The 24,160-nt window shown below is 47.2% G+C and overlaps 1 protein-coding gene across 1 annotated transcript in view; it reads right to left on the bottom strand.

The window, feature by feature from the left end:
• Nucleotides 1–24,160, bottom strand: part of MYO7B (myosin VIIB) — a 111,289-nt gene that overhangs the window by 35,413 nt on the left and 51,716 nt on the right. The window contains exons 15-19 of the mRNA XM_033102344.1: nt 16,243–16,406; nt 14,106–14,243; nt 12,335–12,487; nt 11,680–11,778; nt 9,809–9,903 (exon numbers count right to left, since the gene is read on the bottom strand). Of these exons, the coding sequence (XP_032958235.1) occupies nt 9,809–9,903; nt 11,680–11,778; nt 12,335–12,487; nt 14,106–14,243; nt 16,243–16,406 (649 nt within the window). The remainder of the gene's footprint in view (nt 1–9,808; nt 9,904–11,679; nt 11,779–12,334; nt 12,488–14,105; nt 14,244–16,242; nt 16,407–24,160) is intronic.

Here is a 24,160-nt window from a genome sequence, read left to right as displayed (position 1 = left end):
CAAGCACTGAGACATCTGAAAATGTCTCAGTTGTGTCAAAGTAAATAGGGGAGATGGGCGGGGGGATGGGGGTGGGGGCAGGACAGAGTCGGGAGCTACACACAGTCCAGCACTAGCCAGGGCCCAGTGAATGCGATAGCAGTGAAGGATTGGGGTGCAATTTCCACTGGACATATCAGAGGGGTAGAGACAGCAGTCGGGTCTGGGTGGCCAGCACACATTGAGGCTGAGCCCAGGGTCAGGGGCAGAGAGGCAGTGCAAAGAGTGGCAGCATTCAATAATCTGCCATCACCAGACGAAGGATTCCACAGATGTGGTCACCCACCTACGCCATCCTCCTGTGGCCTGCCCCACAGTAAAATCCTCACTTGCCAGATTGTCAAAAGGCTAAGAAAAACTTACCGGTCTAGAAAGAACAGAGCCTCAGATTCACAAACTCACTTCCCCTCGCCTACTCTTCCCCCACTCGTTACTCCACAGCCAGGTAGAGGCAGCAGGGTCAACTCAAACAGGGCAACTCTGCCCGTAACTTCTGGCAACTCCAAGAACATACAGGCCAGGAGACCCATAGCCTGCCACTTCCCACCAGCAGGAGTGGTGCCCTGAGACCAAGGTGTCTGGGTTATAAAGGGGACACCCACCTCCTCAGGGAATATGGGGCATTTTCCACAACCAAGGTGACACTACCTCACAGAGATCTTGGAAGCCCCAGTAGTGCTGGTAAAAGAAAATAAAAACTTGTGCTTCAGCACCACCTACTTGAAAACAAAAGAAAGACCTCTACTTATTGACTTGCTAAACAGTGAAGTGTCAAATACTTTAAGAAAAAAAAAAATGACTTGATTCCCACAAATGCCCAGGCACAGAAATAATCCATCAAGCATGATGAACAACCAAGATAATAAGGGGATTCAGAAAGAAAATGAAAAACCTCCAGAAAATAAAGACATGGAAGACTTTGATTTAAATGACAGAGAATTCAAGATTGCAGTTCTGAAAAAATGCAACAAGATACAAGAAAACTGAAAAGCAATTCAACAAGCTCAAAAATAAAATCAATGAACAAAGGGAAAACTTTACCAAAGAGATTGAAACAAAAAAGAAAAGAACCAAACAAATTCTGCAGCTGAAGAACTCAATAAATGTGATGAAGTGTGAACTAGTGAGCTTAGGAAATAGAGCAGACCGGATGAAGGAAAGAAGTAGTGATATTGAAGATAGAAATCTAGAAATGACTCAGGTGGAAGAAGAGAGAGAATCGAGACTTAGAAAGAAAGAAAGGAAGAGAGAGAGGGAGGGAAGGAAGGAGGGAGGGAGGGAGGAAGGAAGAAAAAAAGAAAGAAACTCTACAAGAACCATATGACTTAATTAGAAAGAGCAATATAAGAATAATGGGTATATCAGAAGAAGAGAGGGAGAAGGGACTAGAGAACCTATTCAAACAAACGATTGATGAGAACTTCCCAAATCTAAGGAAAGAACTGGATCCTTGAATCCAAGAATCTAACAGAACACCTAATTATCTCAATCCAAAAAAGCATTCTCCAAGGCACATTATATCAAAACTGCTAAATTAACAAGAAAAAATTTTCAAGGCAGCCAGGGAAAATAAGACAGTAACTTATAAGGAAACTCCATTAGATCATCATTGGATTTTTCAACAGAAACCCTACAAGCTAAAAGAGAGTGGAATCAAATATTCAAATTATTGAAAGAGAGAAATAATCAGCCGAGAATAACATATCCAGCAAAGTTACCCTTTAGATATGAAGGAGAAATAAAGGTTTTTCTAGACATACAGAAGCTGTGAAAATTTACCAACATAAGATCTACATTACAAGAAATGCTGAAAGGTGCTTTTCTACCTGAAACAGATAGAAATATACAAAACTGTGAGTAAGATGACTAATAGACAGAAGCAGAAAATTGCAACCTCTGTTCATAATAGAGTATTAACACTTAAATATAACATTAAAGTTAAAGGAGATAAAAACATTTTTTAAAAAAGAAGACAGGGCCGGTCCGGTGGCTCAGGTGGTTGGAGCTCCTAACCAGGAGGTCACCAGTTCGATTCCCACATGGACCAGTGAGCTGCGCCCTCTACAGCTAAGATTATGAACAACAGCTCTTCCTGGAGCTGGGCTGCCATGAGCAGCCGGAGGTTGGCGTGAGCTGCAGCAGGCTGCCACAGGCTGCCGAGTGCTGCCACTGGCTATCGTGTGCCGCCGGTAGCTGGCAGCCAGCGTGAGCTGCTGTGGGCTGCCATAGGCTGCTGTGTGCTGCCGATGCCGTAGGTTGCTGTGTGTTGCCATGAGTGGCTGGTGGCCAGCGAGAGCTGCCGTGAGCTGCTGTGAGTGGCCAACTGACGACTGGTGACCAACTGCCTGGGAGCGCAAGGCTCATAATACCAGCATTGGCCAGGGAGCTGTGTCCTATACAACTAGACTGAGAAACAATGGCTTGAACCGGAGTGGAGGGGCAGAGGTGGAACAAGGGGGCGGGGGGAGAAGACAATATCTACTGCAATTTGTAAATGAATGCATAGCATAAAAAGAGATAACTTGTGACAAAAACATAAATAAAAGGGAAGGGGGAAAGGACTGAATTTGCAGAAGTGAATGGAGTTATGATGCAATCAGAAGAAAAATGACTATTATACATAGGACACTTATTGCATAAACCTAATGGTATTGACACACACAGACAAATCTAGAACCAAGACCTAACATTAAAAAAAAGGAAATGCAGGCGAAACTCATAGAATACCACTAAACTAAAATAATAGAGACACCAGGGAAAAGAAACAATGGAGACACAGAGCCAGTAGAAAACAAAGATAAAAATGGTATAGGAAATTCTCACATATCAATAATCACCCTAAATGTAAATGGACCGAACTCACCAATTAAAAGGCACAGAGCAGATGGATGGATCAAAAAGCAAAACCCAACTATATGCTGCCTTCAGAGACACATCTCAGCTACAAAGACAAATATAGATTCAAAGTGAAGGGGTGAAATATTCCAAGCAAATGGCATCCAGAGAAAAGCAGGTGTAGTTGTACTTATATCAGACAAAATAGATTTCAAGATAAAAAAGGTAATGAAAAGACAAAGATGGACATTTTATAACGATAAAGGGGACAATACATCAAGAAGATATAATACAAGGCGGGCCCAGTGGCTCAGGTGGTTGGAGCGCCATGCTCCTAATGCCGAAGGCCGCTGGTTCGATTCCCACGTGGGCCAGTGAGCTGCACCTTCTACAGCCAAGATTGTCAACAACAGCTCTCCCTGGAGCTGGGCTACTGTGAAAAGCCAGAGGTTGGTGTGAGCTGCTGTGTGCTGCCATGAGTGGCCGGTGCCCAGCATGAGTGGCCAGCAGCCAGCTGCTGTGTGCTGCCGTGGGTTACCGTGTTCCGCCATGAATGGCCAGTGGCCAGCGTGAGTGGCCGGCAGCCAGTGTGAGTGGCCGGCAGCCATCGTGAGTGGCTGGCAGCTGGCGAGAGCTGCTGTGAGCGGCCAACCAACAATTGGTGACCGACTGCCTCACAGGGGTGGGGGGAGGGCGGGGAGCGCAAGGCTCATAATACCAGCATGGGCCAGGGAGCTGTGTCCCACACAACTAGACTGAGACACAGCGGCTTGAACTGGAGGGGGCGAGGCAGAAGAAGGGGAGGGGAAGATATAACACTAACATATATGCACCCAACCTGGGAACTTCAAAATATATAAAGCAACTGCTAACAGAATTAAAGAGAGAACCCGACAAAAAATACAATGATAGTAGGGAAACTAAATACACCATTGACAACTATGGATAGATCATCCAAACAGAAAATTAGTAAGAAAATATCAGCCTTAAATGACACATTAGACCAAATGGACATAATCAGTATTTATAGATATTTTCATCTCAGAACACCAGGATATACATTCTTCTTTAGTATATACGGAACATCTTCAAGGATAGACTATCTCTTGGGTCATAAAACTAGCCTCAGAAAATTTAAAAAGATCGAAATCATACCAAACATATTCCCCAACCACAAGGCTTTGAAATTGGAAATCAACTGCAAAGAGAAAGCTGAAAAAACCCACAAATATGTGGAGATTACACAACATGCTATTAAACAATGACTGGGTCAAAGAAGAAATAAAAGATCAAAAGATACACAGAGACAAATGAGAATGACAATATGACATATCAAAAATTTTGGTATGCAGCAAAAGCAGTAATAAGAGGAAAGTTTATTGCATTACAGGCCTACCTCAAGAAATAAGAAAAATCTCAGATAAACAACCTAACATTTCACCTCAAAGAACTAGAAAAAGAAGAATGAATGAAGCCCAAAGTCAGTAGAAGGAAGGAAATAATAAAAATTAGAGCAGAATTAAACAAAATAGAGAATAAAAAAATAGAAAAAATTAATGCACTAAAGAGCTGATTCTCTGAAAAGATTAATAAAACTGACAAACCTATGGCTAGACTCACTAAGGAAAAAAGACAAAAGACTCAAAAGCAGAAATGAAAGAGAAGTTACAACAGACACCACAGAAATACAAATGACTATACAAGAATACTATGAAGGACTATATGCCACCAAATTTGATAACCTAGAAGAAATGGATAAGTTCTTAGAAATATATAATTTTCTTAGATTGAATTGTGAATAATTGAAAAATCTAAATAGACCAATCAACAGTAACAAAATTGAAACAGTCATCAAAAACCTCCCAAAAAGTCTAGGACCCAATGGCTTCACTAGTAAATTCTACCAAATATTAAAAGATTTAATACCAATCCTTCTCAAACTCTTCCAAAAAAATTGAAGAAGAGGCAATACTCCCTAACTCATTGTATTGTCTGGGGCCAACATTACCCTGATTCCAAAACCTGGCAAGGACAACACACACACACAAAAGAAAATTACAGACCAATATCTCTGATGAATATAGATGCAAAAATCCTAAATAAAATACTAGCAAATCAAATACAAGAATATATTTAAAAGATACTATATCATGATCAAGTGGGGCTCATTCCAGGGGTGCGAGGATGGTTCCACGTACATAATCGATCACATTAACAAAATAGAAAATAAAAATCATATGATCATATCAATAGATGCAGAAAAAGCATTTGACAAGATACAACATCCACTTATGATTAAGACATTCAATAAAATGAGCATAGAAAGAAAATACCTCAGCATAGTAAAGGTCATATATGACAAACCCTCAGCTAATATCATAATTAATGGTGCAAAACTGAAGCCCTTTGCTCTACGTTCAGGAGCACAACAGGGCTGTCCTCTATCATCTGTGCTTTTCAACATAGTATTGGAAGTCCCAGCCAGAACAATCAAGCAAGAGAAAGAAATAAAAGGCAATCGGGAATGAAGTAAAATTGTCACTGTTTGCAGATGACATGATTCTTTATATAGAAAATCCTAAAGACTACACACACAAAAAAACTATTGGAAACAACAAACACAGTAAAGTTGCAGGATATAAAGCCAATGAACAAAAATCCACTGCATTCCTATATGCTAACAATGAAATATCAGAAAAAGAAATGAAAAAAATTTGATTTGCAATTGCAACAAAAAGAATAAAATACCATGGAGTAAACTTAACAAAGGATGTGAGGGACCTATACAGTGAAAACTACAAGACATTGTTGAAAGAAGTTGAAGAAGACACAAAGAAATGTCAAGATACTCCATGTTCATGAATTAGACAAAACAACATAGTTAAAATGGCCATATTACCCAAAGCAACATACAGATTTAATGCAATCGCCATCAAAATCCCAATGGCATTTTTCAAATAAATAGAACAAAAATCATCAACTTTGTATGGAACCACAAAAAAAACCTTGAACGGCCAAAGCAATCCTGAGAAAAAAGAACAAAGCCAGAGGTATTGCACTCCCTGATTTCAAATTATACTACAAAGTGACGATCAAAACAGTATGGTACTGGCAAAAAACACACACAGAGAGACCAATGGAACAGAATCGAGAACCCAGAAATAAACCCACATATACAAGGGCAACTAATTTTTGACAAAGGAGCCAAAAACATACAATGGAGAAAAGAAAGCTGCTATTTGACACCATACAAAAAATTAACTCAAAATGGATTAAAGATTTAAATATAGGTGCTAAACTTATGGATCTTAGTCTGAGAGAGGATTTTATGAACTTGACCCCAAAGGCATGGGAAGTAAAAGCAAAAATAAATGAATGGTACTACATCAAATTAAAAAGCTTCTGCACAGCAAAAGAAACCATCAACAAAACAAAGAAGCAACCAACCAAATGGAAAATGATATTTGCAAACAATAATCTGATAAGGGGCTAATATTCAAAATATATAAAAACTCATACAACTCAACAAAAACCAAAAAATCCAATTAAAAAATGGGCAGAGGACCTGAACAGTCATTTGAACAGACATTTCTCTCCAAAAAACATACAAATGGCCAACAGATCTATGAAAGGATGCTCTACTTCAGTAGTTATAAGGGAAACGCAAATCTAAACCACAATGAGATATCACCTCCCACCTGTTAGAATGGCTATTCCCTACAGGATAAGTAATAACAAGTGTTGGAGAGGCTGTGGAGGAAAAGGAACCCTCAGACACTGCTGATGGGAATGTAGATTGGTGCAGCCACTATAGAAAACAGTATGGAGTTTCCTCAAAAAATTAAGAATAGAGCTAACATATGACCCCGGGATCCCTCTTCTGGTTATCTACATTAAAAAAATGAAAACATTTATTCGTAAAGGTGTACGTACCCTATGTTCATTGCAGCATTGTACATGGTAGCTAAGACATGGAAACAACCGAGGTGTCCTTTGATAAATGTTTGGATAAAGAAGATGTGGTACATACATAAAATGGAATACTACTTGGCCATAAGAAAGGATGAAATACTGGCATTTGCAACAACATGGAGGGTTTTAGAGAGTACCATGCTAAGTGAAATAAGCCAGACAGAAATAGTCGAGAACCATATGCCTTCACTCATATGTGGGATATAAAACAGAAATCAACAAACAAACAAGCAAAACAAACAAATTCATAGATGTAGACAACAGTATGGAGGTTACCAGAGGGTAAGAGAGATGGGGGAGGTTGTATAGGGTAAAGGGGGTCAAATCTATGGTGACAGAGGGAGACTAGACTTTGGGTGGTGAGCACACAATGCAATGTACAGATGATGTATTATAGAATTGCAGACTTGAAACTTATATAATATTATTAACCAATGTCACTCCAATAAACTTAATAAAGAAAAACTGAATGTAGCTGCCCCAGATGCTCTGCCCACGTGGAGCTGCATAAAATGTCACTGAACATCACCACCATGCCCTGCAAAATGGTGTTATGCATGTATATTAATGAGCCATGGGGTATTTGGGGAGAAGGAGAGAGAAGAGGGGGGATTCTCACATTTATTATGTTATAGCACCAGTAAACAGTAGCACTCCACAGTTTCAGTTACCAGTGGTCAACCATGGTCCAAAAATATTAAATGGAAAATTCCAGAAATAAGCAATTTTAAATTACGAAAAGGAAAAAGAAAATGGATCATGAACCTAAATGTAAAATTATAAAAGTTTTAGAAAAAAACATAGGAGAAAATCTTCTGACAAAAGAGTTCTTAGACTTGACACCAAAAGCATGACCCATATAATTCCATTTATATAACATTCTCGAAGTGACAGACTGCAGAAATGGAGAACAGATAAGTGCAGGCGTACCTTGTTTTATTGTGCTTTGCTTTATTGTGCTTCACAGATAATGTTTTTTACAAATTGAAGGCTTGTAGCAACCTTGCATCACACATGTCTATTGGCACCATTGTTTCCTGAAAAGCATTTGCTCACTTCGTGTCTCTGTGTCACATTTTGGTAATTCTCATAGTATTTCAAACTTTTAAATTATTGATGTATAGTATAACATAGTATAAATATAACTTATATGCACTGGGAAACCAAAAATTTCGTGTGACTCAATTTATTGCAATGTATTTCTTTATTGTGGTGGTCTGGAACCAAACCCACAACATCTCTGAGGTATTCCTATGGTCGCCAGGGGTTAAAGAAGGGGTGGGGGTGAGAAGAAGATACGTGCGGACATAAAAGTGTGGCGTGAAGGACCCTTGTTATGAGGGGAATGTTCTGTCTTGAACTTCCGTGTCAATATCCTGATTGTGATGTTGTGCTATTGTTTTTCAAGATGTTACCCCTGGGGGAAAGGTACATGAGATCTCTGTGTTATTTCTTAAAACTGCACATAAATTTACAATTATCTCAAAATAAAAAAGTTTAATTAAAAATGCATCAGAAGTGAGGGTCACCACCCTGCCTGTCTGGCTCTTCTGGAAAGGTGACCTGTGCATCACTGTGTTGACCCCAAGAATAAATGTACCTGTTGAGAAGGGCTCCTGGTGGCTAACTGGGCTCAAATTTATAAATAGAGCCTAGCGGTCTTGCTAAACAGGGGCCTCCATGCAAGCCATGCTTCAGGGAGAAGCCTGCACTGAACCGCCTGCCTCCTGCACTGAAATGCCTGCCTGCACTGTGTTCCTGCCAGCTCAGTCAACGTTTATAAAGGAGTTCCGGGAACTGTATTTCAATCAATACGAATGAGGCTTTCCCCTTCCAATCAGAGCACAGCTAATTTCCTCATTAGCATCTTCACTGACCAATCAGAGCAGCTCCATTCTGACCAATCAGGACAGTGCTTTTTGGCCCAAACTGTAAGGATTTGGAGTCACCAACCAAGGACCAGGGATGGGGGGGGGGACTTCTCTATATAAGTCAGCTGTCCTCTGGCTTGAGGAGCATACTTTCTCCTTCCACAGAAGATTGAAAACTGCATTTCCGTGGCTAGAACTGTAACACCAAAGATGTCTTGCTGAAACAGAGCAAAGTAGAGCAGAGCTGTCTAGCCAGAGGGGCCTTGCTCACGGGCCACTTTGCCCGAGGGCTGCCTCACAGCCGCACTCTTAGTTATGCTGTTCTGCAGCAATGCTGTATCACAAAATTCATGTGGACTGTATCACAACTGAGCTGTCTGCACTGAATAAAGTTTCCTTCTTCACCACACCCCAAACTGGAGTTTCGTGTTGGCACTGAATTGGTGCCAGTGACCATTGGTTAACAATTGGTTGGCCTGATGCTGGCTGCTGATGACTTCCAAGCCACTTCTCCTTGCCTCATGACCTTACTCAAAGGTGCCTACAGCCTCTGTTCTCATGGGTCAGATGCTTTCTCCCATTTTCTCATGTCTGGGTTTCCAGTTCTTCCTGTGGTTGGTGACAAGTGGATGGGAACGCAGGGACCAGCACTGTGGACATAGTGAGGGTGAGGGAGCTGGTAATACTGCTGATTTCCTGAACCTGGACTGAAATTCAAGTGTTGTCTTCTTACTGACCAGGGAACTGAGACAATGACAGTTCTTTCCTTCACTCCAAAATTAACCACCTCCTATATCCAAACCCATATATTTTCTCAATCAATTGAAGGATAACATAAAAATATAGTTGAGACCACAACTGACACTTCATTTGGCTCTTGCTTATGTAGTGGATTGCCCCCCCAACACAGACATACATTCAAATAATGTATTAGAATTCTCTGGTCAGGAGGGCCTGAGATCTTGTGCCTCAGTCATTCCCAGGGAGGGACCAGCAGGAACATGAGTCCCTGGTTTGAGGGCTGCAGGCCTTCCCAGGGCACACGATGGGCAGGTGTGTGGGCTGGGAGGGGGTTAGGGCAGGGCTGGCACCTGTATTTGTAGCCTCGCAGGACTTTCTGGATGCTAATCGCTGCCTTTTCCAGCACCTGGCTCCTCTGTACTTCCAGCAGAGTGTCGTGATTGTCCTGGGGCAGGAGAGATCTCATCATGTGGCTGCCGCGCTTCACCCCACACTCCCAGCTGGGGCCAGCGCGCTGTCTCCAGAAGTCAGAGTCTTTCAGACTCTTCCCACATGTGCTCCTGGGAGGCCAAGCAGGGGAAGGGGCTCTCAAATTGACCCTAATGGGTCTCAGAGATGGAAGCTGCAACTACACCCCTTTCCCCAGCCCCATTCCAAGAACTTCCCATTTTAGGTCTTTCTTCTTGTTAATTCTATCTGGCAAATTAAATTTCTGCTTTGGAGAGCCCAAGAGAGGCAAAAAATGTTCCCGAAGTTGTGTTTTACTTCCCAAAATTCATGTGAACTGTGCATTCACCTGTGTTATAGACCTATGCTTGTTTCGATAGAAAAATGTTCCCCAGCCTTTGAGTAGCATACATAGTGTGAGAGCCATCCCTGGGCTGTGCCTTTCCCTGGCCCACTGCAGTACTCCCCAATCCCTGTGCCCCGGGCCTGCCATCCTAGCCCCAGGAAGGCAGGGACTGTCTTTGTAGAACAGAGAGCAGCACAGCCTTTGGCAACTGGTGAGGAGAGGCCAGGGGCTTGGAGGCCCTTCCTGCCTCTATCAGTCTCGCATCAAGCAAGCACTGAGCCTCTTGGTGGGCCTGGGGGGGCACTGGGGACACAGAGATGGACTAGACCTCAAATGTGGCCTCAGGGAGCAATCAGAGAGGAGGAGGAATGGAGAGGTGGACACTGTCCTCTTCCCCTCCTCGACCGTCCACCCCACTAGATACCCCTCTGTATCCCTGTGGCCTCAAAGACTGTCTCAGCCTCCTGGGCAGAAGCCTTCCCTCTGCCAGCTTCACTTCCACAATGGGATCTAAAGCCTTTCTGCTTCTTCCTTCGTGGCTGAGCTCCAAGCTCCAGCACAGGCCTAATTAATGCATGGCCTGATAGACAGATGGAGTGGCTGTGGGGGGTGGGGGGGGAGGAAGGGCAGGAGCTCGCTCTGGGGCCAGGTGAGGGAGGGCTCTATGGGGTAAAGGGAGGGAGTGGAGGACTCAGGAAGGGGTGGCAAGGATTACGGGGTGCTTGTGTGGCTACAGAGTGTTCCTCCTGACCTGACCTTTCTCCTTTCTCCTCATCCTCGATTTGCCAACCCATCCAAGCCTTACGAGGATAGGTGGCAGGAAGGTTTTCTCCCCAGCGGCTCTTTGATCCAATGGGCAATCCTCGAGGGCCTGAAGGCCAGTCCAGGCACGAGGCTGCCTCTGCATGACCTTGGGCCTCCAGTAAGTTGAGGAGGAAGGAGGTAGGTGGTGGGTGGTGGTGCTGCGTGCACCACCTGCTTAAGGATGAGCTCTAACAGGTGGGGTGGTCAACACTCTGACTCCTTCCACTGAAGCGCCAGCTCCCTGGGGCTCTGCACATATGGAGCTTCTCTAGGCCAGACAGAGCTCCCTGCTGTGGATTGTGGCTCCTGCATGGTGAAGGCCTATTCTGGAGAGACTGCGGGAGCCTTTCCCAAGGCCTCCTTGCTCCGCCCAGTAGCTGGGAGGCAGCCCTCATTCATCCTCAGGCCTTGCACTGGATGCCCCCTCTGAGAAGCCTTCCGAACTTCCTCAGGTGGGGCCGCTTGTCCCCATGCTCCCTTGTCTCCCTTACCCCCAGCCTAGCTTTCTACAACGGGGTGCCTCAGGGCAGGGCCACATGCAGAGTAGAGTGCGTGAGCCAATACCTCCCAGTGGGCACCGGACCCACTTCAGGAGGCTGAGGACCTGCGCTTTCTGGGTCTCACCTTCAGGAAAATTTTGGTCTTTCCCATTTTCCAGTCTTTGTCTGTCCCCAGCCACATTTCAGCGATGCGCAGGGTCACCTGTCGAAACTTGTCCCGAAGCTGCCAAGGAGAAACAGGACCAGTGGAGCAGGGACCCCAAGGCCGGAGGCTGGGGGTCCTTCCTGAGCTCAGAGGCTACCTCCTCCTGCAGGGCGTCACTGCCAAGAGCGCTGGGGCAGGGCACCTCAATCGAGCGTGGGGTCCAGGACAGCACCCAGGCCCTGGGACCGTGAAGCCACTACACTTTGCAGGGCCTGGGGCCTTTGTGTGGCTGCTGGACACTTGAAGACAGATGAGTGTCTGAGGAAAGACGTCCTGCTCTCCAGCCACCCTGATCTCCCCCACATTCTGCCACATAAAGGAGTGTTTGCTTTAAGGGGCAGACACTCCTAGAAGAACGAGATTCGCACACCAGGACCTTCCAGACCCTCCCTCACTTCCAGGGCACGGTGGCAGGGACAGATGAGGATGGGCGCTCCTCTGAAAGCCTGGAGTCCAGGGAGGGGTCCTGGACGTGGAGGGGGGCAGCCGCGGGGACTTCTGGGAACTGGGTGGTGGGGAAGCCCACCGGGGTCTCCAGGGCCAGTGCGGTTGGGCAGGCGGCAGGAGTGCGCACCTGCCGGCGGACGGCGCCAGGCAGCAGGACGCCGAATCTTAGCGAGAACTGTTCGAAAGTGTAGCGGAGCGGGAAGCCGGACTTGCGGATGTGCACGGTCTCCATCATGCCGGAGTAGCGCAGCTGCCGCAGGCACAGCTCCCGGTCGAAGAGCTGCGGGCGCAGAGGCAGGGCTGACGTGGGCCCTCCCCAACCCTGCAACCACCCCAGGAACGAAAGAACGGAGCACGTGCTCCCTGTAATTAAAATTTCTTTTTGAAGAGAGGTATTTGGTCGAAGTCGCTTAAAAGTCCTTAAAGTGTTTCCAAGGGGATAAAAGTTGGTAACATATAAACTGACATCCACACCACCACTAAAAAGTCCCATCTTCCTTAGGATATGCAAAGTACTGTGAATATAAAAGTTACTTCATATGCCCTGTTGGAAATGTTTTGAAGTGCCCCCAGACAGTGATCCCAAAGGACACGGCTTCCTCCTGGTCCTGCAGCGCTCCCAGCACCATGGGGCCTCCTACGCTCAAGTGGAAAGAAGAAATACGGTTCCTACTCAGAGGCAGGAAGTATTCTAGTCAGCTTAGTCTCTCCCTGTCCTGGGAAAGGGCCCTGGCGGCAGAGAGCGATTTGGGCCTGCTGCTTTGTACAGCAGTGCTGGGTCTCAGCTGAGATGCGGAGACACTGGCTTGCTGTGCTTCTGGAGAGCCCCTCAGCTGTCCAGACACCAGGACTCTCTGGGCTCTAGAGGTACAGCCTCCAATCTGGCAAGCCTACCAGCAAGCAGTTACCGACCTGGAAACACTGAGGGTCCCAGAGGCAACTGCTCATGGGGTCCAGGCCACACAGCGGTTAGTCTGGGCAACTAGTTAGCTCCCATCTCTTGAGTATTTCGTTTGCTCTTTACAATAGCCCTACGTGGTGCGGTACTTAACTCCAATTTAAAGGTGAGGTACCTGAGGCTCCAGGCCACACTCCTAAGTGACTGAGCTAGGGTTCAGACCCCCGCCCGCCTGGCCCCTGGCCTGGGCGCCCCCCACGCACACAGCTGCCACCCTCTCCCAGAGCCCACGGTGAGGGCTGTGGGTGTGGGCAGAGGGCCTCCTGGAGCACAGCTCCTGTCTGATATCTGGGTATTCTGCCTCTCGGGAAGATACGTTCTGAATTTCCTGGGGAACCTCACTTTCATATAATTTTCTTTTTTTCAAAAAGGCACTTTATTTAATATAGTATTGTTTTCCTTATAAGATTTTTGAGTCATTTTATCTCCTTTCAGATGGCATCTCCCAGTTTTGAGAGTCCTGTATGTTCAGCCTCTGGGTGGGATTCCCAAGCCCACATTCAGGGGCTCCTGGGTTGGCAGCAAGCTCGTGCCCCACACCACGCAGACGTGGACAGGGGTGGTGCCAGCCTCTAAAATCTCATACAGGTTGCTGCCTTAGAGAGGCGGTTCCCTCACACAGATGTGCTGGGAGCACCAGTACGACCCTTGCGGCCCCTGCAGGCAGATGTTATTCTAACTTTACGGAAGAGAAATCTGAGGCATCTGGCCAAGTACACACAGAGGGCAGGCAGGGCAGGGCTGGGACAACTGAGGCCTGGGGGCCCCAGCCCTGCAGGTCACTGCCATGTGAACGACCTGGACTTCACCACAGTGTCCCTCTATAAAATGGGGGCAGGTAACAGCTCTAACGCCGGCCGGGCCCTGGTGAAGCGAGTGGCATCACACCCTCCAGGAGCCACCCCGTCCTCCCTGCTTACCCCCAGTCTCCCCTCATTACCAGTGGCTTCTTGTACTCATTGGGTTTGATGCACCGGATGAAGTAGGGCTGGCAGCTGGTCAGGATTTTCATCAGCTGGTCCAGGGATTGCCTGAACTGGCTTGCCAAGGTGGCAGGCCGCCTGCCGGAGTCTGCAGACTGTGGGCAGAAGCACAGGGCACAAGCGGGGGCTGGGTGTGGGGCTGGGGAGGATGACCCGGGCACAGCTGAGCCACAGCACAGCACAGCCCAGTGAGGGTTTCTGCGGAGGTCCACAGGCGGGTGAGCTGCAGTCATTCGTCCACCACAGGTGTTCCTCATGCCTACTGTGTGCAGGCCCACAGTGCAATACTGGGGACACAGCAGTGAGTAAGACAGGCCAACGCCTCCTGTCCAGAGGTGGGGGTCCCCCAAGTGAGAGGCACAAGACAATGCACCAGGGTGAGAAGAGAATGTCAAACTGTCAACATTTACTTTCTACCTCTCACTTCCACGTTTTCAGTTTTCGTATAGATTTATGTGCTTTTTTGAATGTTTTACACTGTGCATTGTGTGCATTATAGTAAGTGTATATCATTCTAACATAAATGTATCAACTTATGGATGTAATGGGGGGGAGCCCAAGAACCTAGCCATGAGCAGTATGTTTTGTGCAAAGCTGATCTTGGGCGTTGTTCCTTGATCAAACCTCCCCAAGGTCAAATGCACCTGAGCAAAGGTGTGTGCTGCCAGACTGCATCAGTCTGGAGACACAAAGGACGCGATCACTGGTGCTTTTGAATAACGATGGGCAGCATTTTCCTATTGTCCTGGTTTGTAAAGTAATGTGCATTTCCTTCCACTGTCGTCCTGTTCCCTGAAAGATCTGGAACCTGCAGGGCCAGGACGAAGCTGTGCTCTGATCTCAGCTGTGGAGAGTCTAGCCTGGCTTCACCCGGTCCCAGACCTGGGGAGTTCCTGCACATATATGACACACACACACCACAAAGCCTCAGGGCTCTTTGGTGCCTCCCCGGCCCCCGCCACAACCACATCCATGGCCTTGGGAGGAGGCTTCAGGAGCTCCTGCAGAGCTGGAGGGGAAGTATAAAAGGTCAAGGCACGTCAGTGTGGCCAGTGCTGAATTCGGGGAGGGAAGGGGAAGCCGTCTGCCTGCCACTCAGTGGGCTCCATAGCCTGAGGTGGGGGCGGGGAGCTCCTCATCAGAGGGTTCACAGGCTTTTTCTGGAACAATCATTGTTAAGGGGGAGAGGCACAGGGGACGGGGGGGCAGTGGGTGAGCAGACCCCCAGCCCCCACCAGGAAATCCTAGGCTGCCCGAAGGGGCACCAGGGGCTCTCGGCTGCCCACCTCCCTGGCCAGCAACATCTAGTACTGCTGCTGCCACACCACATACCCACCCGCAACACAATACACACACCACACACCACATGCCACACACATAATACACACACATCACACATACACCAGACGTGCCACACACGCCACACAGTATACACACACACAACATACCGCAAAACACACACGATGCACACACTACACATACAAAGCACACACAATAAAACCACACATACCACATACCACAACACACACATACCACACATACACTACACAAAACACACCCACATATCACTCACACACACCCCACAGATACCATACACACACCACACACATACCACATGTACACACACGCACCATACACATATAACCCACACACACACCCCACATCCTACAAACACACACATGTAATGCATACACATCATAATACACACACATATATTCACATCCACACACCACAAAAAACACACACACATCCACAGATACCACACACACTACGCACACACATCACACATACAATGCCACACACACAACACACACAGCACACAGAACACACACAGACCAATATAGAAACACAGTAATAGTAACAGAGGCAGACGTGCCCTGACAAGACCACCACACACTCAGAAGCAGGCACATTCCTGTGCACCTGTCTCCTCACCCCTGCCCATATGGCCATAGCAACATGTGACTCCTGTTTTCACATTCTGTGGCTGGACTGAGAAACCCAGTCCCCGGCAGCAGATTTTCCCTGCACATACATGTCTGACATGGAGGCCCTAAGGTCTGAATAGCACTAGAAGGGTGACATGCGCCCCACCTTGAAGAGCTGGCTCCCCGCCTTCGCCTGGCGTATGGTCCCATGGCCCAGCTTGATGTCTGCTGACTTCAACTTGAAGATCTCCCTCAGGAACGTATTTTGGGAGGAGTGGACCAGCGTGAGGATATCTGTGCTCAGTACATCTCGATTCTTCTCCAAGAAGCCTGTGGGGAAAGCAGAGCCCACCCATCAGTCCAACTCAGCCTTTACTGTGACCCACAGGGGAAGAGGAGGTGGTGGGTGGGGATGCTGGGCCTACCAGGAGGCTCCAGGAGTCCCCACTGAAGCCATCCTCTCCACCTTTCCCTCAGGCACCCAGTCCAGCCAGCCGAGATGCCTGCACCCAGACACAGCACCCACTGTTTCCACCCAGCACCAAGTCAGGTCACATTGACAGCTACACCTCTCAACACCCCACCTCATCATTCCCACTACACACCCCCTTGGCTAAGCCACCACCATTCCTTCTGCCTGAACTCTGATGGCCTCCTACCCCTCCTATGACTACTCAACTCCTTTCTGTCCCACACATTCCCTGGGCACTTGAGTGCCCTTCCTGAAACTGCACACTGCCATGTCATCCCCACTTGATCCCTTTCTCTGCTCCTCTGCACCAGTGCATGTTTCCTTCCTCATCACCTCCTTTCTCATCTCCTGCAGGACCATGGCCGTGCACGGCCCTGGCGCCCAATCACCCCAGAAGGTCTCCATCCTCCTGTGCCTCAGGCTTCCACAAGCTGTTCTGGGACGCCTTTTCTTCCCAACCCACTCAGGCCAACTCCTGCACGGCTTTCAGGACCAGCCGAAGCATCATCCACTCTAGGAGGCTCTCTTGGCCTACAGGTGAGGTGAGGAGCCCTCCTCGGGGCTGCCGCCTCCCCGTGTGTAGCCTCCCCTTCTCATGAGCCCCTTGCTCAGCTCAGGAATGGTCTGAGGACTTGACATCTCCACCAGCCACAGCATTCCCTGGGTGTAGGCCCAGGGGTACCATCGACAAGGGCAAGTCTGCTCCCCTTAAGCTTTCCCTAGTCACTGTAACTGCCAGCACACCAGGAACTGCCCATCAGCCACAGCACACAGCATGCCCACAAACTCTGCAGCTTGGATTTCCCCACAGTGAGAGGCCTGAGAGTTCGCATCAGGGCTCTGGTCCACAAAATTTCTGGGTGACCTTGGGCAAATATGACTCAGGCAATTCTTATTTATATAAAGGAGCTAAAATAAAAAGAAGGAAAATGAGAAAGTGAGGAAATCCTCCACCCTCAATTCTTGAAAATCCGATAGTCTGGTAATGTCCAGGGAGCTTGCAATCTGGACATCACCCCCGGGCTCTGAGACATTCTGGGAGTCTGTGTGTCCAGCCTTCCCCAGCCAGCTATTCTGTGCAGGAATGGCAGCCTCAAAATCCCTGTGAAAACAATAGGGGGTGGTGGATACTCTGCAATTCCTGGAAGCCCAAAATAGAAGAAGGAAAGAAATTAAACACTACTTGGCTTACTGGATCCAAGGACAGGCTGACGATGAGGGCCTCATGGGGTATTTCCCTCCTCATTGTGAGTCTTGGAAATGAATGTGTGTCCTCAAGCTGTGTGTCTGTGTGGTGTGTATGTGTCTGTGTGTGTGTGCGCGCACATGTGTGCACTTCAGCAGACAGGTTTAGGAAGCAAGTATGAGTGTAACCCACTAAAGAGATCCTGACAGACTGAGAGCCCCAAGACCCCTCCCCCAGCCCTGCTCTGGGGTCTTGGAAAGTCCTGCTAGGGCCAGGGGCCCCTCCAGCCTTAAAACTGAGCCTCCAGAAATTGAGGAGGGGCTGAGATGTGTTCCCCCCAAATCTATATATCGAAGTCCTAACCCCCAGTACCTCAGAATGTGACTACATGAGGGGATACAGCCTTTAAATGGGTGACTAAATTAAAATGAGACTATTAGAGTAGGTCCTAATCCATAGGACTGGTGTCCTGTAAGAAGAAGAGCTTAGGACACAGGCATGCACAGAGACAGTGAAGACACCAGAAGAAGACGCCATCTACAATGAGAGAGGCCTCAGAAGGAACCAACCCTGCGGACACCTTGATCTCGGATTTCCAGTCTCCATTTCTGTTCCCATCTGTGGAATTTTGCTATGGCAGCCCTAGGCAAACACAGGCATGGATCTAGAGGTAAGAGGACACCATCCCTCCACTCTCATCATGGGCAAGAATGGACTCGCCCTAAAGTCAGGCACAGAATCACATTGGGAAGATGCTGAAGAAGGCTGCTTCTCCAAGCCAGGCTAGATGAGGGCCAGGCGCAAGCTGAAGGACGACACTCCTGGGACTCTGAGGATTGACCCTCAGAGTGTGACCATGACTTTTCTCTTCCACTCTGCCCCACTTTCAGTCACCCCACCTTTTAGTGGGGTGCTCTGTGCATACTTGCATAGCCTGGTGTGAGGCCTGGGGAGACTGAGTCAAGGGTGGGACAGGGGAAGGGAGCCTGTTTCCCCCACCTCTGCCCCAGGTGCCTGTGAGAGTAAGGGGACTGCACCAGGAGTGCGGGGGGTGCTGTGTAGCCCTCACAAAGCTGGGAGTGGTGAAGAGTAAGCACGTGCTCCCTGGTATCTCCAACTGAACAGTGAGACTTCAAGTTTCCAGTCGAACAGACCAGAGCACATCTTCATTTCTTCATACGAGCTACATAAAGAAAGTGATACTATGGCTGCCTGCCCATTTTCCTGACCACAGCTGCACACTGGCCATGTATCTCATGCACACCAATAGGTTAACCACCCCAGGCCTTTGTTTCTCCAATCAAAATCATGCCTGACCTTATCTCAACATATACAAAAAGTAACTCAAAATGGATCAAAGACCTAACGTAAAAACTAAAACTAGAAAACTCTTAGAAAAAAACACAGGGGTAAATCTTGGGTTAGGCAATGTTTCCAAGTCATGACACCAAAAGCATGAGCAACCAAAGAAAAAAATAGGCAAGTTGGACTTCATCAAAATTAAAACTTTCATGCTTCAAAGGACACTATAAAGAAAGTGAAAAGATAACCCACAGCACAAAATATTTACAAATTATATATCCGATAAGGTACTTATATCTAGAATACATAAAGAATTCTTGCAACTCAACAACAAAAAGACAACCCAATTAAAAAATGGGCAAAGGATTTAAGTAGAGATTTCTCCAAAGATGATAAACAAATGGCCAGTAAGTACATGAAAAGATGCTCCACATCATTAAGCATCAGGGAAACACAAACCATTTTAAGATACCACTTTAAACCCACCAGGATGGCTATAATAAAAAAGATAGACAATAACATTTGTTGGCAAGGATGTAGAGAAATTGTAACCTTTACACATTGGTGGTAGGAACGTAAAATTGTGCAAACACTTTGGAAAACAAATTGGTGGTTACTCAAAAAGTTAAACATACGTAGAATTACCATATGACCCAGCAATTCCTCTCCTAGGTATATAGCCCAAAGAAGTGAAAACATACATCCACAGAAGATTTCTGGTCAAGATGGCAGAGTACGTGAACTCTGTGCTTGCCTCTTCCCAGGATCACATCAATTGCAACTAGATTACAAAACAATTATCATTATCACCTGAAGTCTGGCTGAACCAAAGCCCTACAACTACGGACATACAGAGGAAGCCACCTCGAGACTGGTATGTGGGCAGAGACGCAGAACGGGCTGCACCCACACCCACGAGTGACCATTTAAATTGGGAGGGATATCTTGGCTGCAGAGGAACCCATAGGAGGAATGAGTGGTCCCAGCCTCATACCAGGCTTCACAGTGCCAGGGAGAGAAGTCCCCATAACTGCTGGTTGTGAAAACCAGGGGAGATTGTGGCTGAGTGAGACAGAGGGCAGCTGGAGTCCCAGGTTCTCCACTTAAAGAGACTGCACATGGACTTATTCGCTGATGAACTCACTCAATCTGAGCTCCATCGCTGGGGCAGCAGCTCGAAAGTTGTCAGGGACATAAGGGGAGGAACTGAGTTGTCTGGCTTCAGGGCGAAAACTAGAGGGGCAGCTTTTGGATGGAGGAGCTGGTGGAAGCCATTGTTTCTTTGTTGAGCCCTCACGATCCCTGCACGCACACGCAGGCAGAGCCATATCTGAGTCTCCATCAAACTGGCTATTACCTTTCATCTGCCTCATCCTACTGATTCCTGGAAACACTGCTCCACCAACTTTGAGGCATACCCAAGCTGCTACCAGTGACTTTTCCATACAAACAAGTCTTAGTTCATGCTGCAGACTTTCCTGAAATTTCTTAAAGGTTCACAAAACCCAAACAAGCTGCATCTGGCTTGAGCAAGTCCTGTACCTGTGGTTGAGCAGCTCTAAGCCTGGCACTAGTGACAACCAGCCTCCGTTTGCAGATTGGCCTCACGAGGTACCTCGAAGCCCAGTGTAGGCAGTGGCCATCTGCAGATGGCTTTGTGGCTGATTCCAGGTGGCCCTGGACAGGGCATGGGCTGCAGCTAAACTTGGTCAGCAGTGGGTCCCCTCTCAGGAGGCCCCATCGCTAGCACACCTGGTGGCCAGCTTCAGACCAAGCCAGAGCATCACTCAACTGCCTCCAAGGATGACACACCCAAAGGGCAAACTACACAGGCACCAGAGGCCTGCTAAAGCAAACCCTGCTCTGCTCTGTAAGGTCAGCCCCTGTACCACAGCTTTTTCACTGTAGTCATGGCCAGTCCTCACAACCAATCAGCCTGAGGGTCAAACCCTCCCACTGATGTGCAAACAGCAACCAAGGCTCAACTACAACAGGAGGGCACACACAACCCACACAAGGGACACACCTGGAGCACCCAGCTCTGGTGACCAGGGAGATTGCGCCACGTGTCCCATAGGACACCTAGTACATAAGGCCACTCTACTAAGATAGGAAGACATAGCAGCCCTACCTAATCTATAGAAACAAAGACAGGGAGACAGCCAAAATGGGGAGACAAAGAAACATGTCCCAAATAAAAGAACAGAACAAAGCTCCAGAAAAGAATTAAACAAAATGGAGGCAAGCTATCTGTCAGACATAGAGTTCAAACCACTGGTTATAAGCGAGTGAGTTTGATCTCAGTGAGAACTTGAACAAAGAGATAGGAAACATTAAAAAACAAAAACAGTCAGAAATAAAGACTACAATAATAGAAATAAAGAATATATTAGAGAGAATCACAGAAGATTAGATAGGGGGCCGGCCCGGTGGCTCAAGTGGTTAGAGTTCCATGCTCCTAACTCCGAAGGCTGCTGGTTCAATTCCCACATGGGCCAGTGGGCTCTCAACCACAAGGTTGCCGGTTCAACTCCTGGAGTCCCAAAAGGGATGGTGGGCTCCGCCCCCTGCAACTAAGATTGAACACAGCACCTTGAGCTGAGCTGCCTCCTGGATGGCTCAGTTGGTTGGAGCATGGGCTCTCAACCACAAGGTTGCCAGTTTAATTCTTCGAGTCCCGCAAGGGATGGTGGGCAGCGCCTCCTGCAACTAAGATTGAACAGGGCACCTTGAGCTGAGCTGCCGCTGAGCTCCCAGATGGCTCAGTTGGTTGGAGCGCGGGCTCTCAACCACAAGGTTGCCAGTTCGATTCCTCGATTCCCGCAAGGGATGGTGGGCTGCACCCCCTGCAACTAGCAACGGCAACTGGACCTGGAGCTGAGCTGCACCCTCCACAACTAAGATTGAAAGGACAACAACTTGATTTGGAAAAAAAGTCCTGGAAGTACACACTGTTCCCCAATAAAGTCCTGTTCCCCTTCTCCAATAAAAAAACAAAAACAAAAACAAAACAGTAGATTAGATAAAGCAGAGGATCAGTTCAGCAATTTAGAATATAAAGTAGCAGAAAACACCCAAACCGAACAGCAAAAAGAAAAAAGAATCCAAAAAAATGAGGACAGTTTAAGGGGCCTCTGGGACAACATCAAATATACCAATATTCGCATTATAGGGGTACCAGTTGGAGAAGAGACAGAACAAGGAACTGAAAACCTATTTGAAGAAATAATGACGGAAAACTTCCCTACCTGGCAAAGGAAATCGATATACTAGCCCAGGAAGCACAGAGAGTCCCAAACAAGATGAACCCAAAGAGGCCAACACCAAGACACATCATAATTAAAATGCCAAAGGTTAAAGTCAAAGAAAGAATCCTAAAAGCAGCAAAAGAGAAGCAATTAGTTACTTACAAGGGAGCTTCCATAAGATTGTCAGCTGATTTCTCAACAGACACTTTGCAGGCCAGAAGGGAGTGGCAGGAAATACTCAAAGTGATGAAAAGCAAGGATCTACAATCAAGGTTACCCAGCAAAGCTATCGTTTAGACTCAAAGGACAGACAAAGATTTTCACAGCCAAGAAAAAGCTAAAGGAGTTCATCACAACCAAACCACTATTATAAGGAATCTTAGAGGGACTTCTTTAAGACAAAAAAGAAAAACAAACATAAAAATAAGAATAATAGGGATGACGTCATAAAAATGGCAGTGTGAGGTGAGCCTCTTGATATCTCCCCTGGAATTTACAACAAATTGAACAATTATAACTCCACAAAGGACTCCCAGCACAGCAGACAGGCAAGACTAAAAGGCGCACTACTGAAATCATCTAAAGGTGGGCAAATTGTGTGAGCGGGGTAGGTGGGAAGGGAGAAGTTCAGAGATGGGGCCGCACGGGCACAGGATGCAGACCTAGCTCGGTGCTCCAAGCTCACTGCATCCCGGAACTACCGCAGCTGCGGGACAGGGAAGAACTCGGACTGCTAGGGCTCTGCTTATGGCCCACAGGGCTAAGGGGACAGCGAATAACATGTGTGAACCCAATGCTCACAGCAGAGACCTCGGAGCAAAGACTGAGGGAAGAAGGCTGAAAACCGTTGTTTAAGCCCTCACTAACAAGCAGAGAATGGAAGCCTTAGGCACTGATCCTAGCCGCCCCCTCCCTACCCTCCCAGAGCTCGCCCCGCCCCGACCTGCCCGGTGCTAGAAGCGGAACACTAGCAGTGTCAGATCAAAAGAACAGAATATTTGCAGTTCTGAGAACTGTGGTCTGCAGACATGGACTCGCAGCCCAACTAGTTCAGGGAAAGGGGAGGAAGCCGTGGAAGCAGGACTGGTTGTGGTGGTGGTCGCCGCCATTGCTCTGGGCCACCTCTCACAACCCACCCCACCCCCATTCCCACCTATCGCGGGGATCTCTGCAGGAGTAAACAGAGTTGCTGAAACACACAGGCTCTGAATCTGGTGCAGGAAGAGCTTTGGAACTTCAGAAGTTCTCCACATCTCCCCACGGAGCCGGTGCCCTATGACCCAGGCAAACTGTTCATAGAGGAGAAGCCCGTCCTCCAGGGAATTCCCCCATTGTGTGAGAAGCTGGAAAAGGGCAGAGAAAATATAACACTACAGTGTGAGAGAGAATAAAAGGCTGCAGTTGGAGAGAAAACATTCTACCAACACCTACTGGAAAACAAAAGAAAGACCTCTTTTTATCAACCTGTTGCAGAACCCACTCCTGTAGATGCCTAGGAAGAGAAATAACAAATCATTAATCACCGTTAATAACCAAAGTAAGAAGACAGCTCAGGAAGAAAATGAAAAGTCTCCAGAAAATGAACTTAAAGATATGGGAATATGTGACTTAAATGACAGAGAATTCAAGATTGCAGTTCTGAAAAAAACTCAACGAGATGCAAGAACACAGACAGGCAGTTTAATGAACTCAGAAACACAATCAAAGAACAAAATGAACATTTCACCAAAGAGATTGAAATTTTAAAAAGAACCAAATACAATTTCTGGAGATTAAGAACTCAATAAAAGAAATGAACAATGAAATAGCCAGTTTAGGTAGTAGAGTTGACCAGATGGAGGAAAGAATCAGTGACATCGAAGATAGAAATCTGGAA

This window comes from Rhinolophus ferrumequinum, unplaced genomic scaffold (assembly GCF_004115265.2).
Source record: "Rhinolophus ferrumequinum isolate MPI-CBG mRhiFer1 unplaced genomic scaffold, mRhiFer1_v1.p scaffold_84_arrow_ctg1, whole genome shotgun sequence".
Lineage (NCBI taxonomy): Eukaryota > Metazoa > Chordata > Mammalia > Chiroptera > Rhinolophidae > Rhinolophus > Rhinolophus ferrumequinum.
This window is presented reverse-complemented; position numbering and strand designations above follow the sequence as displayed.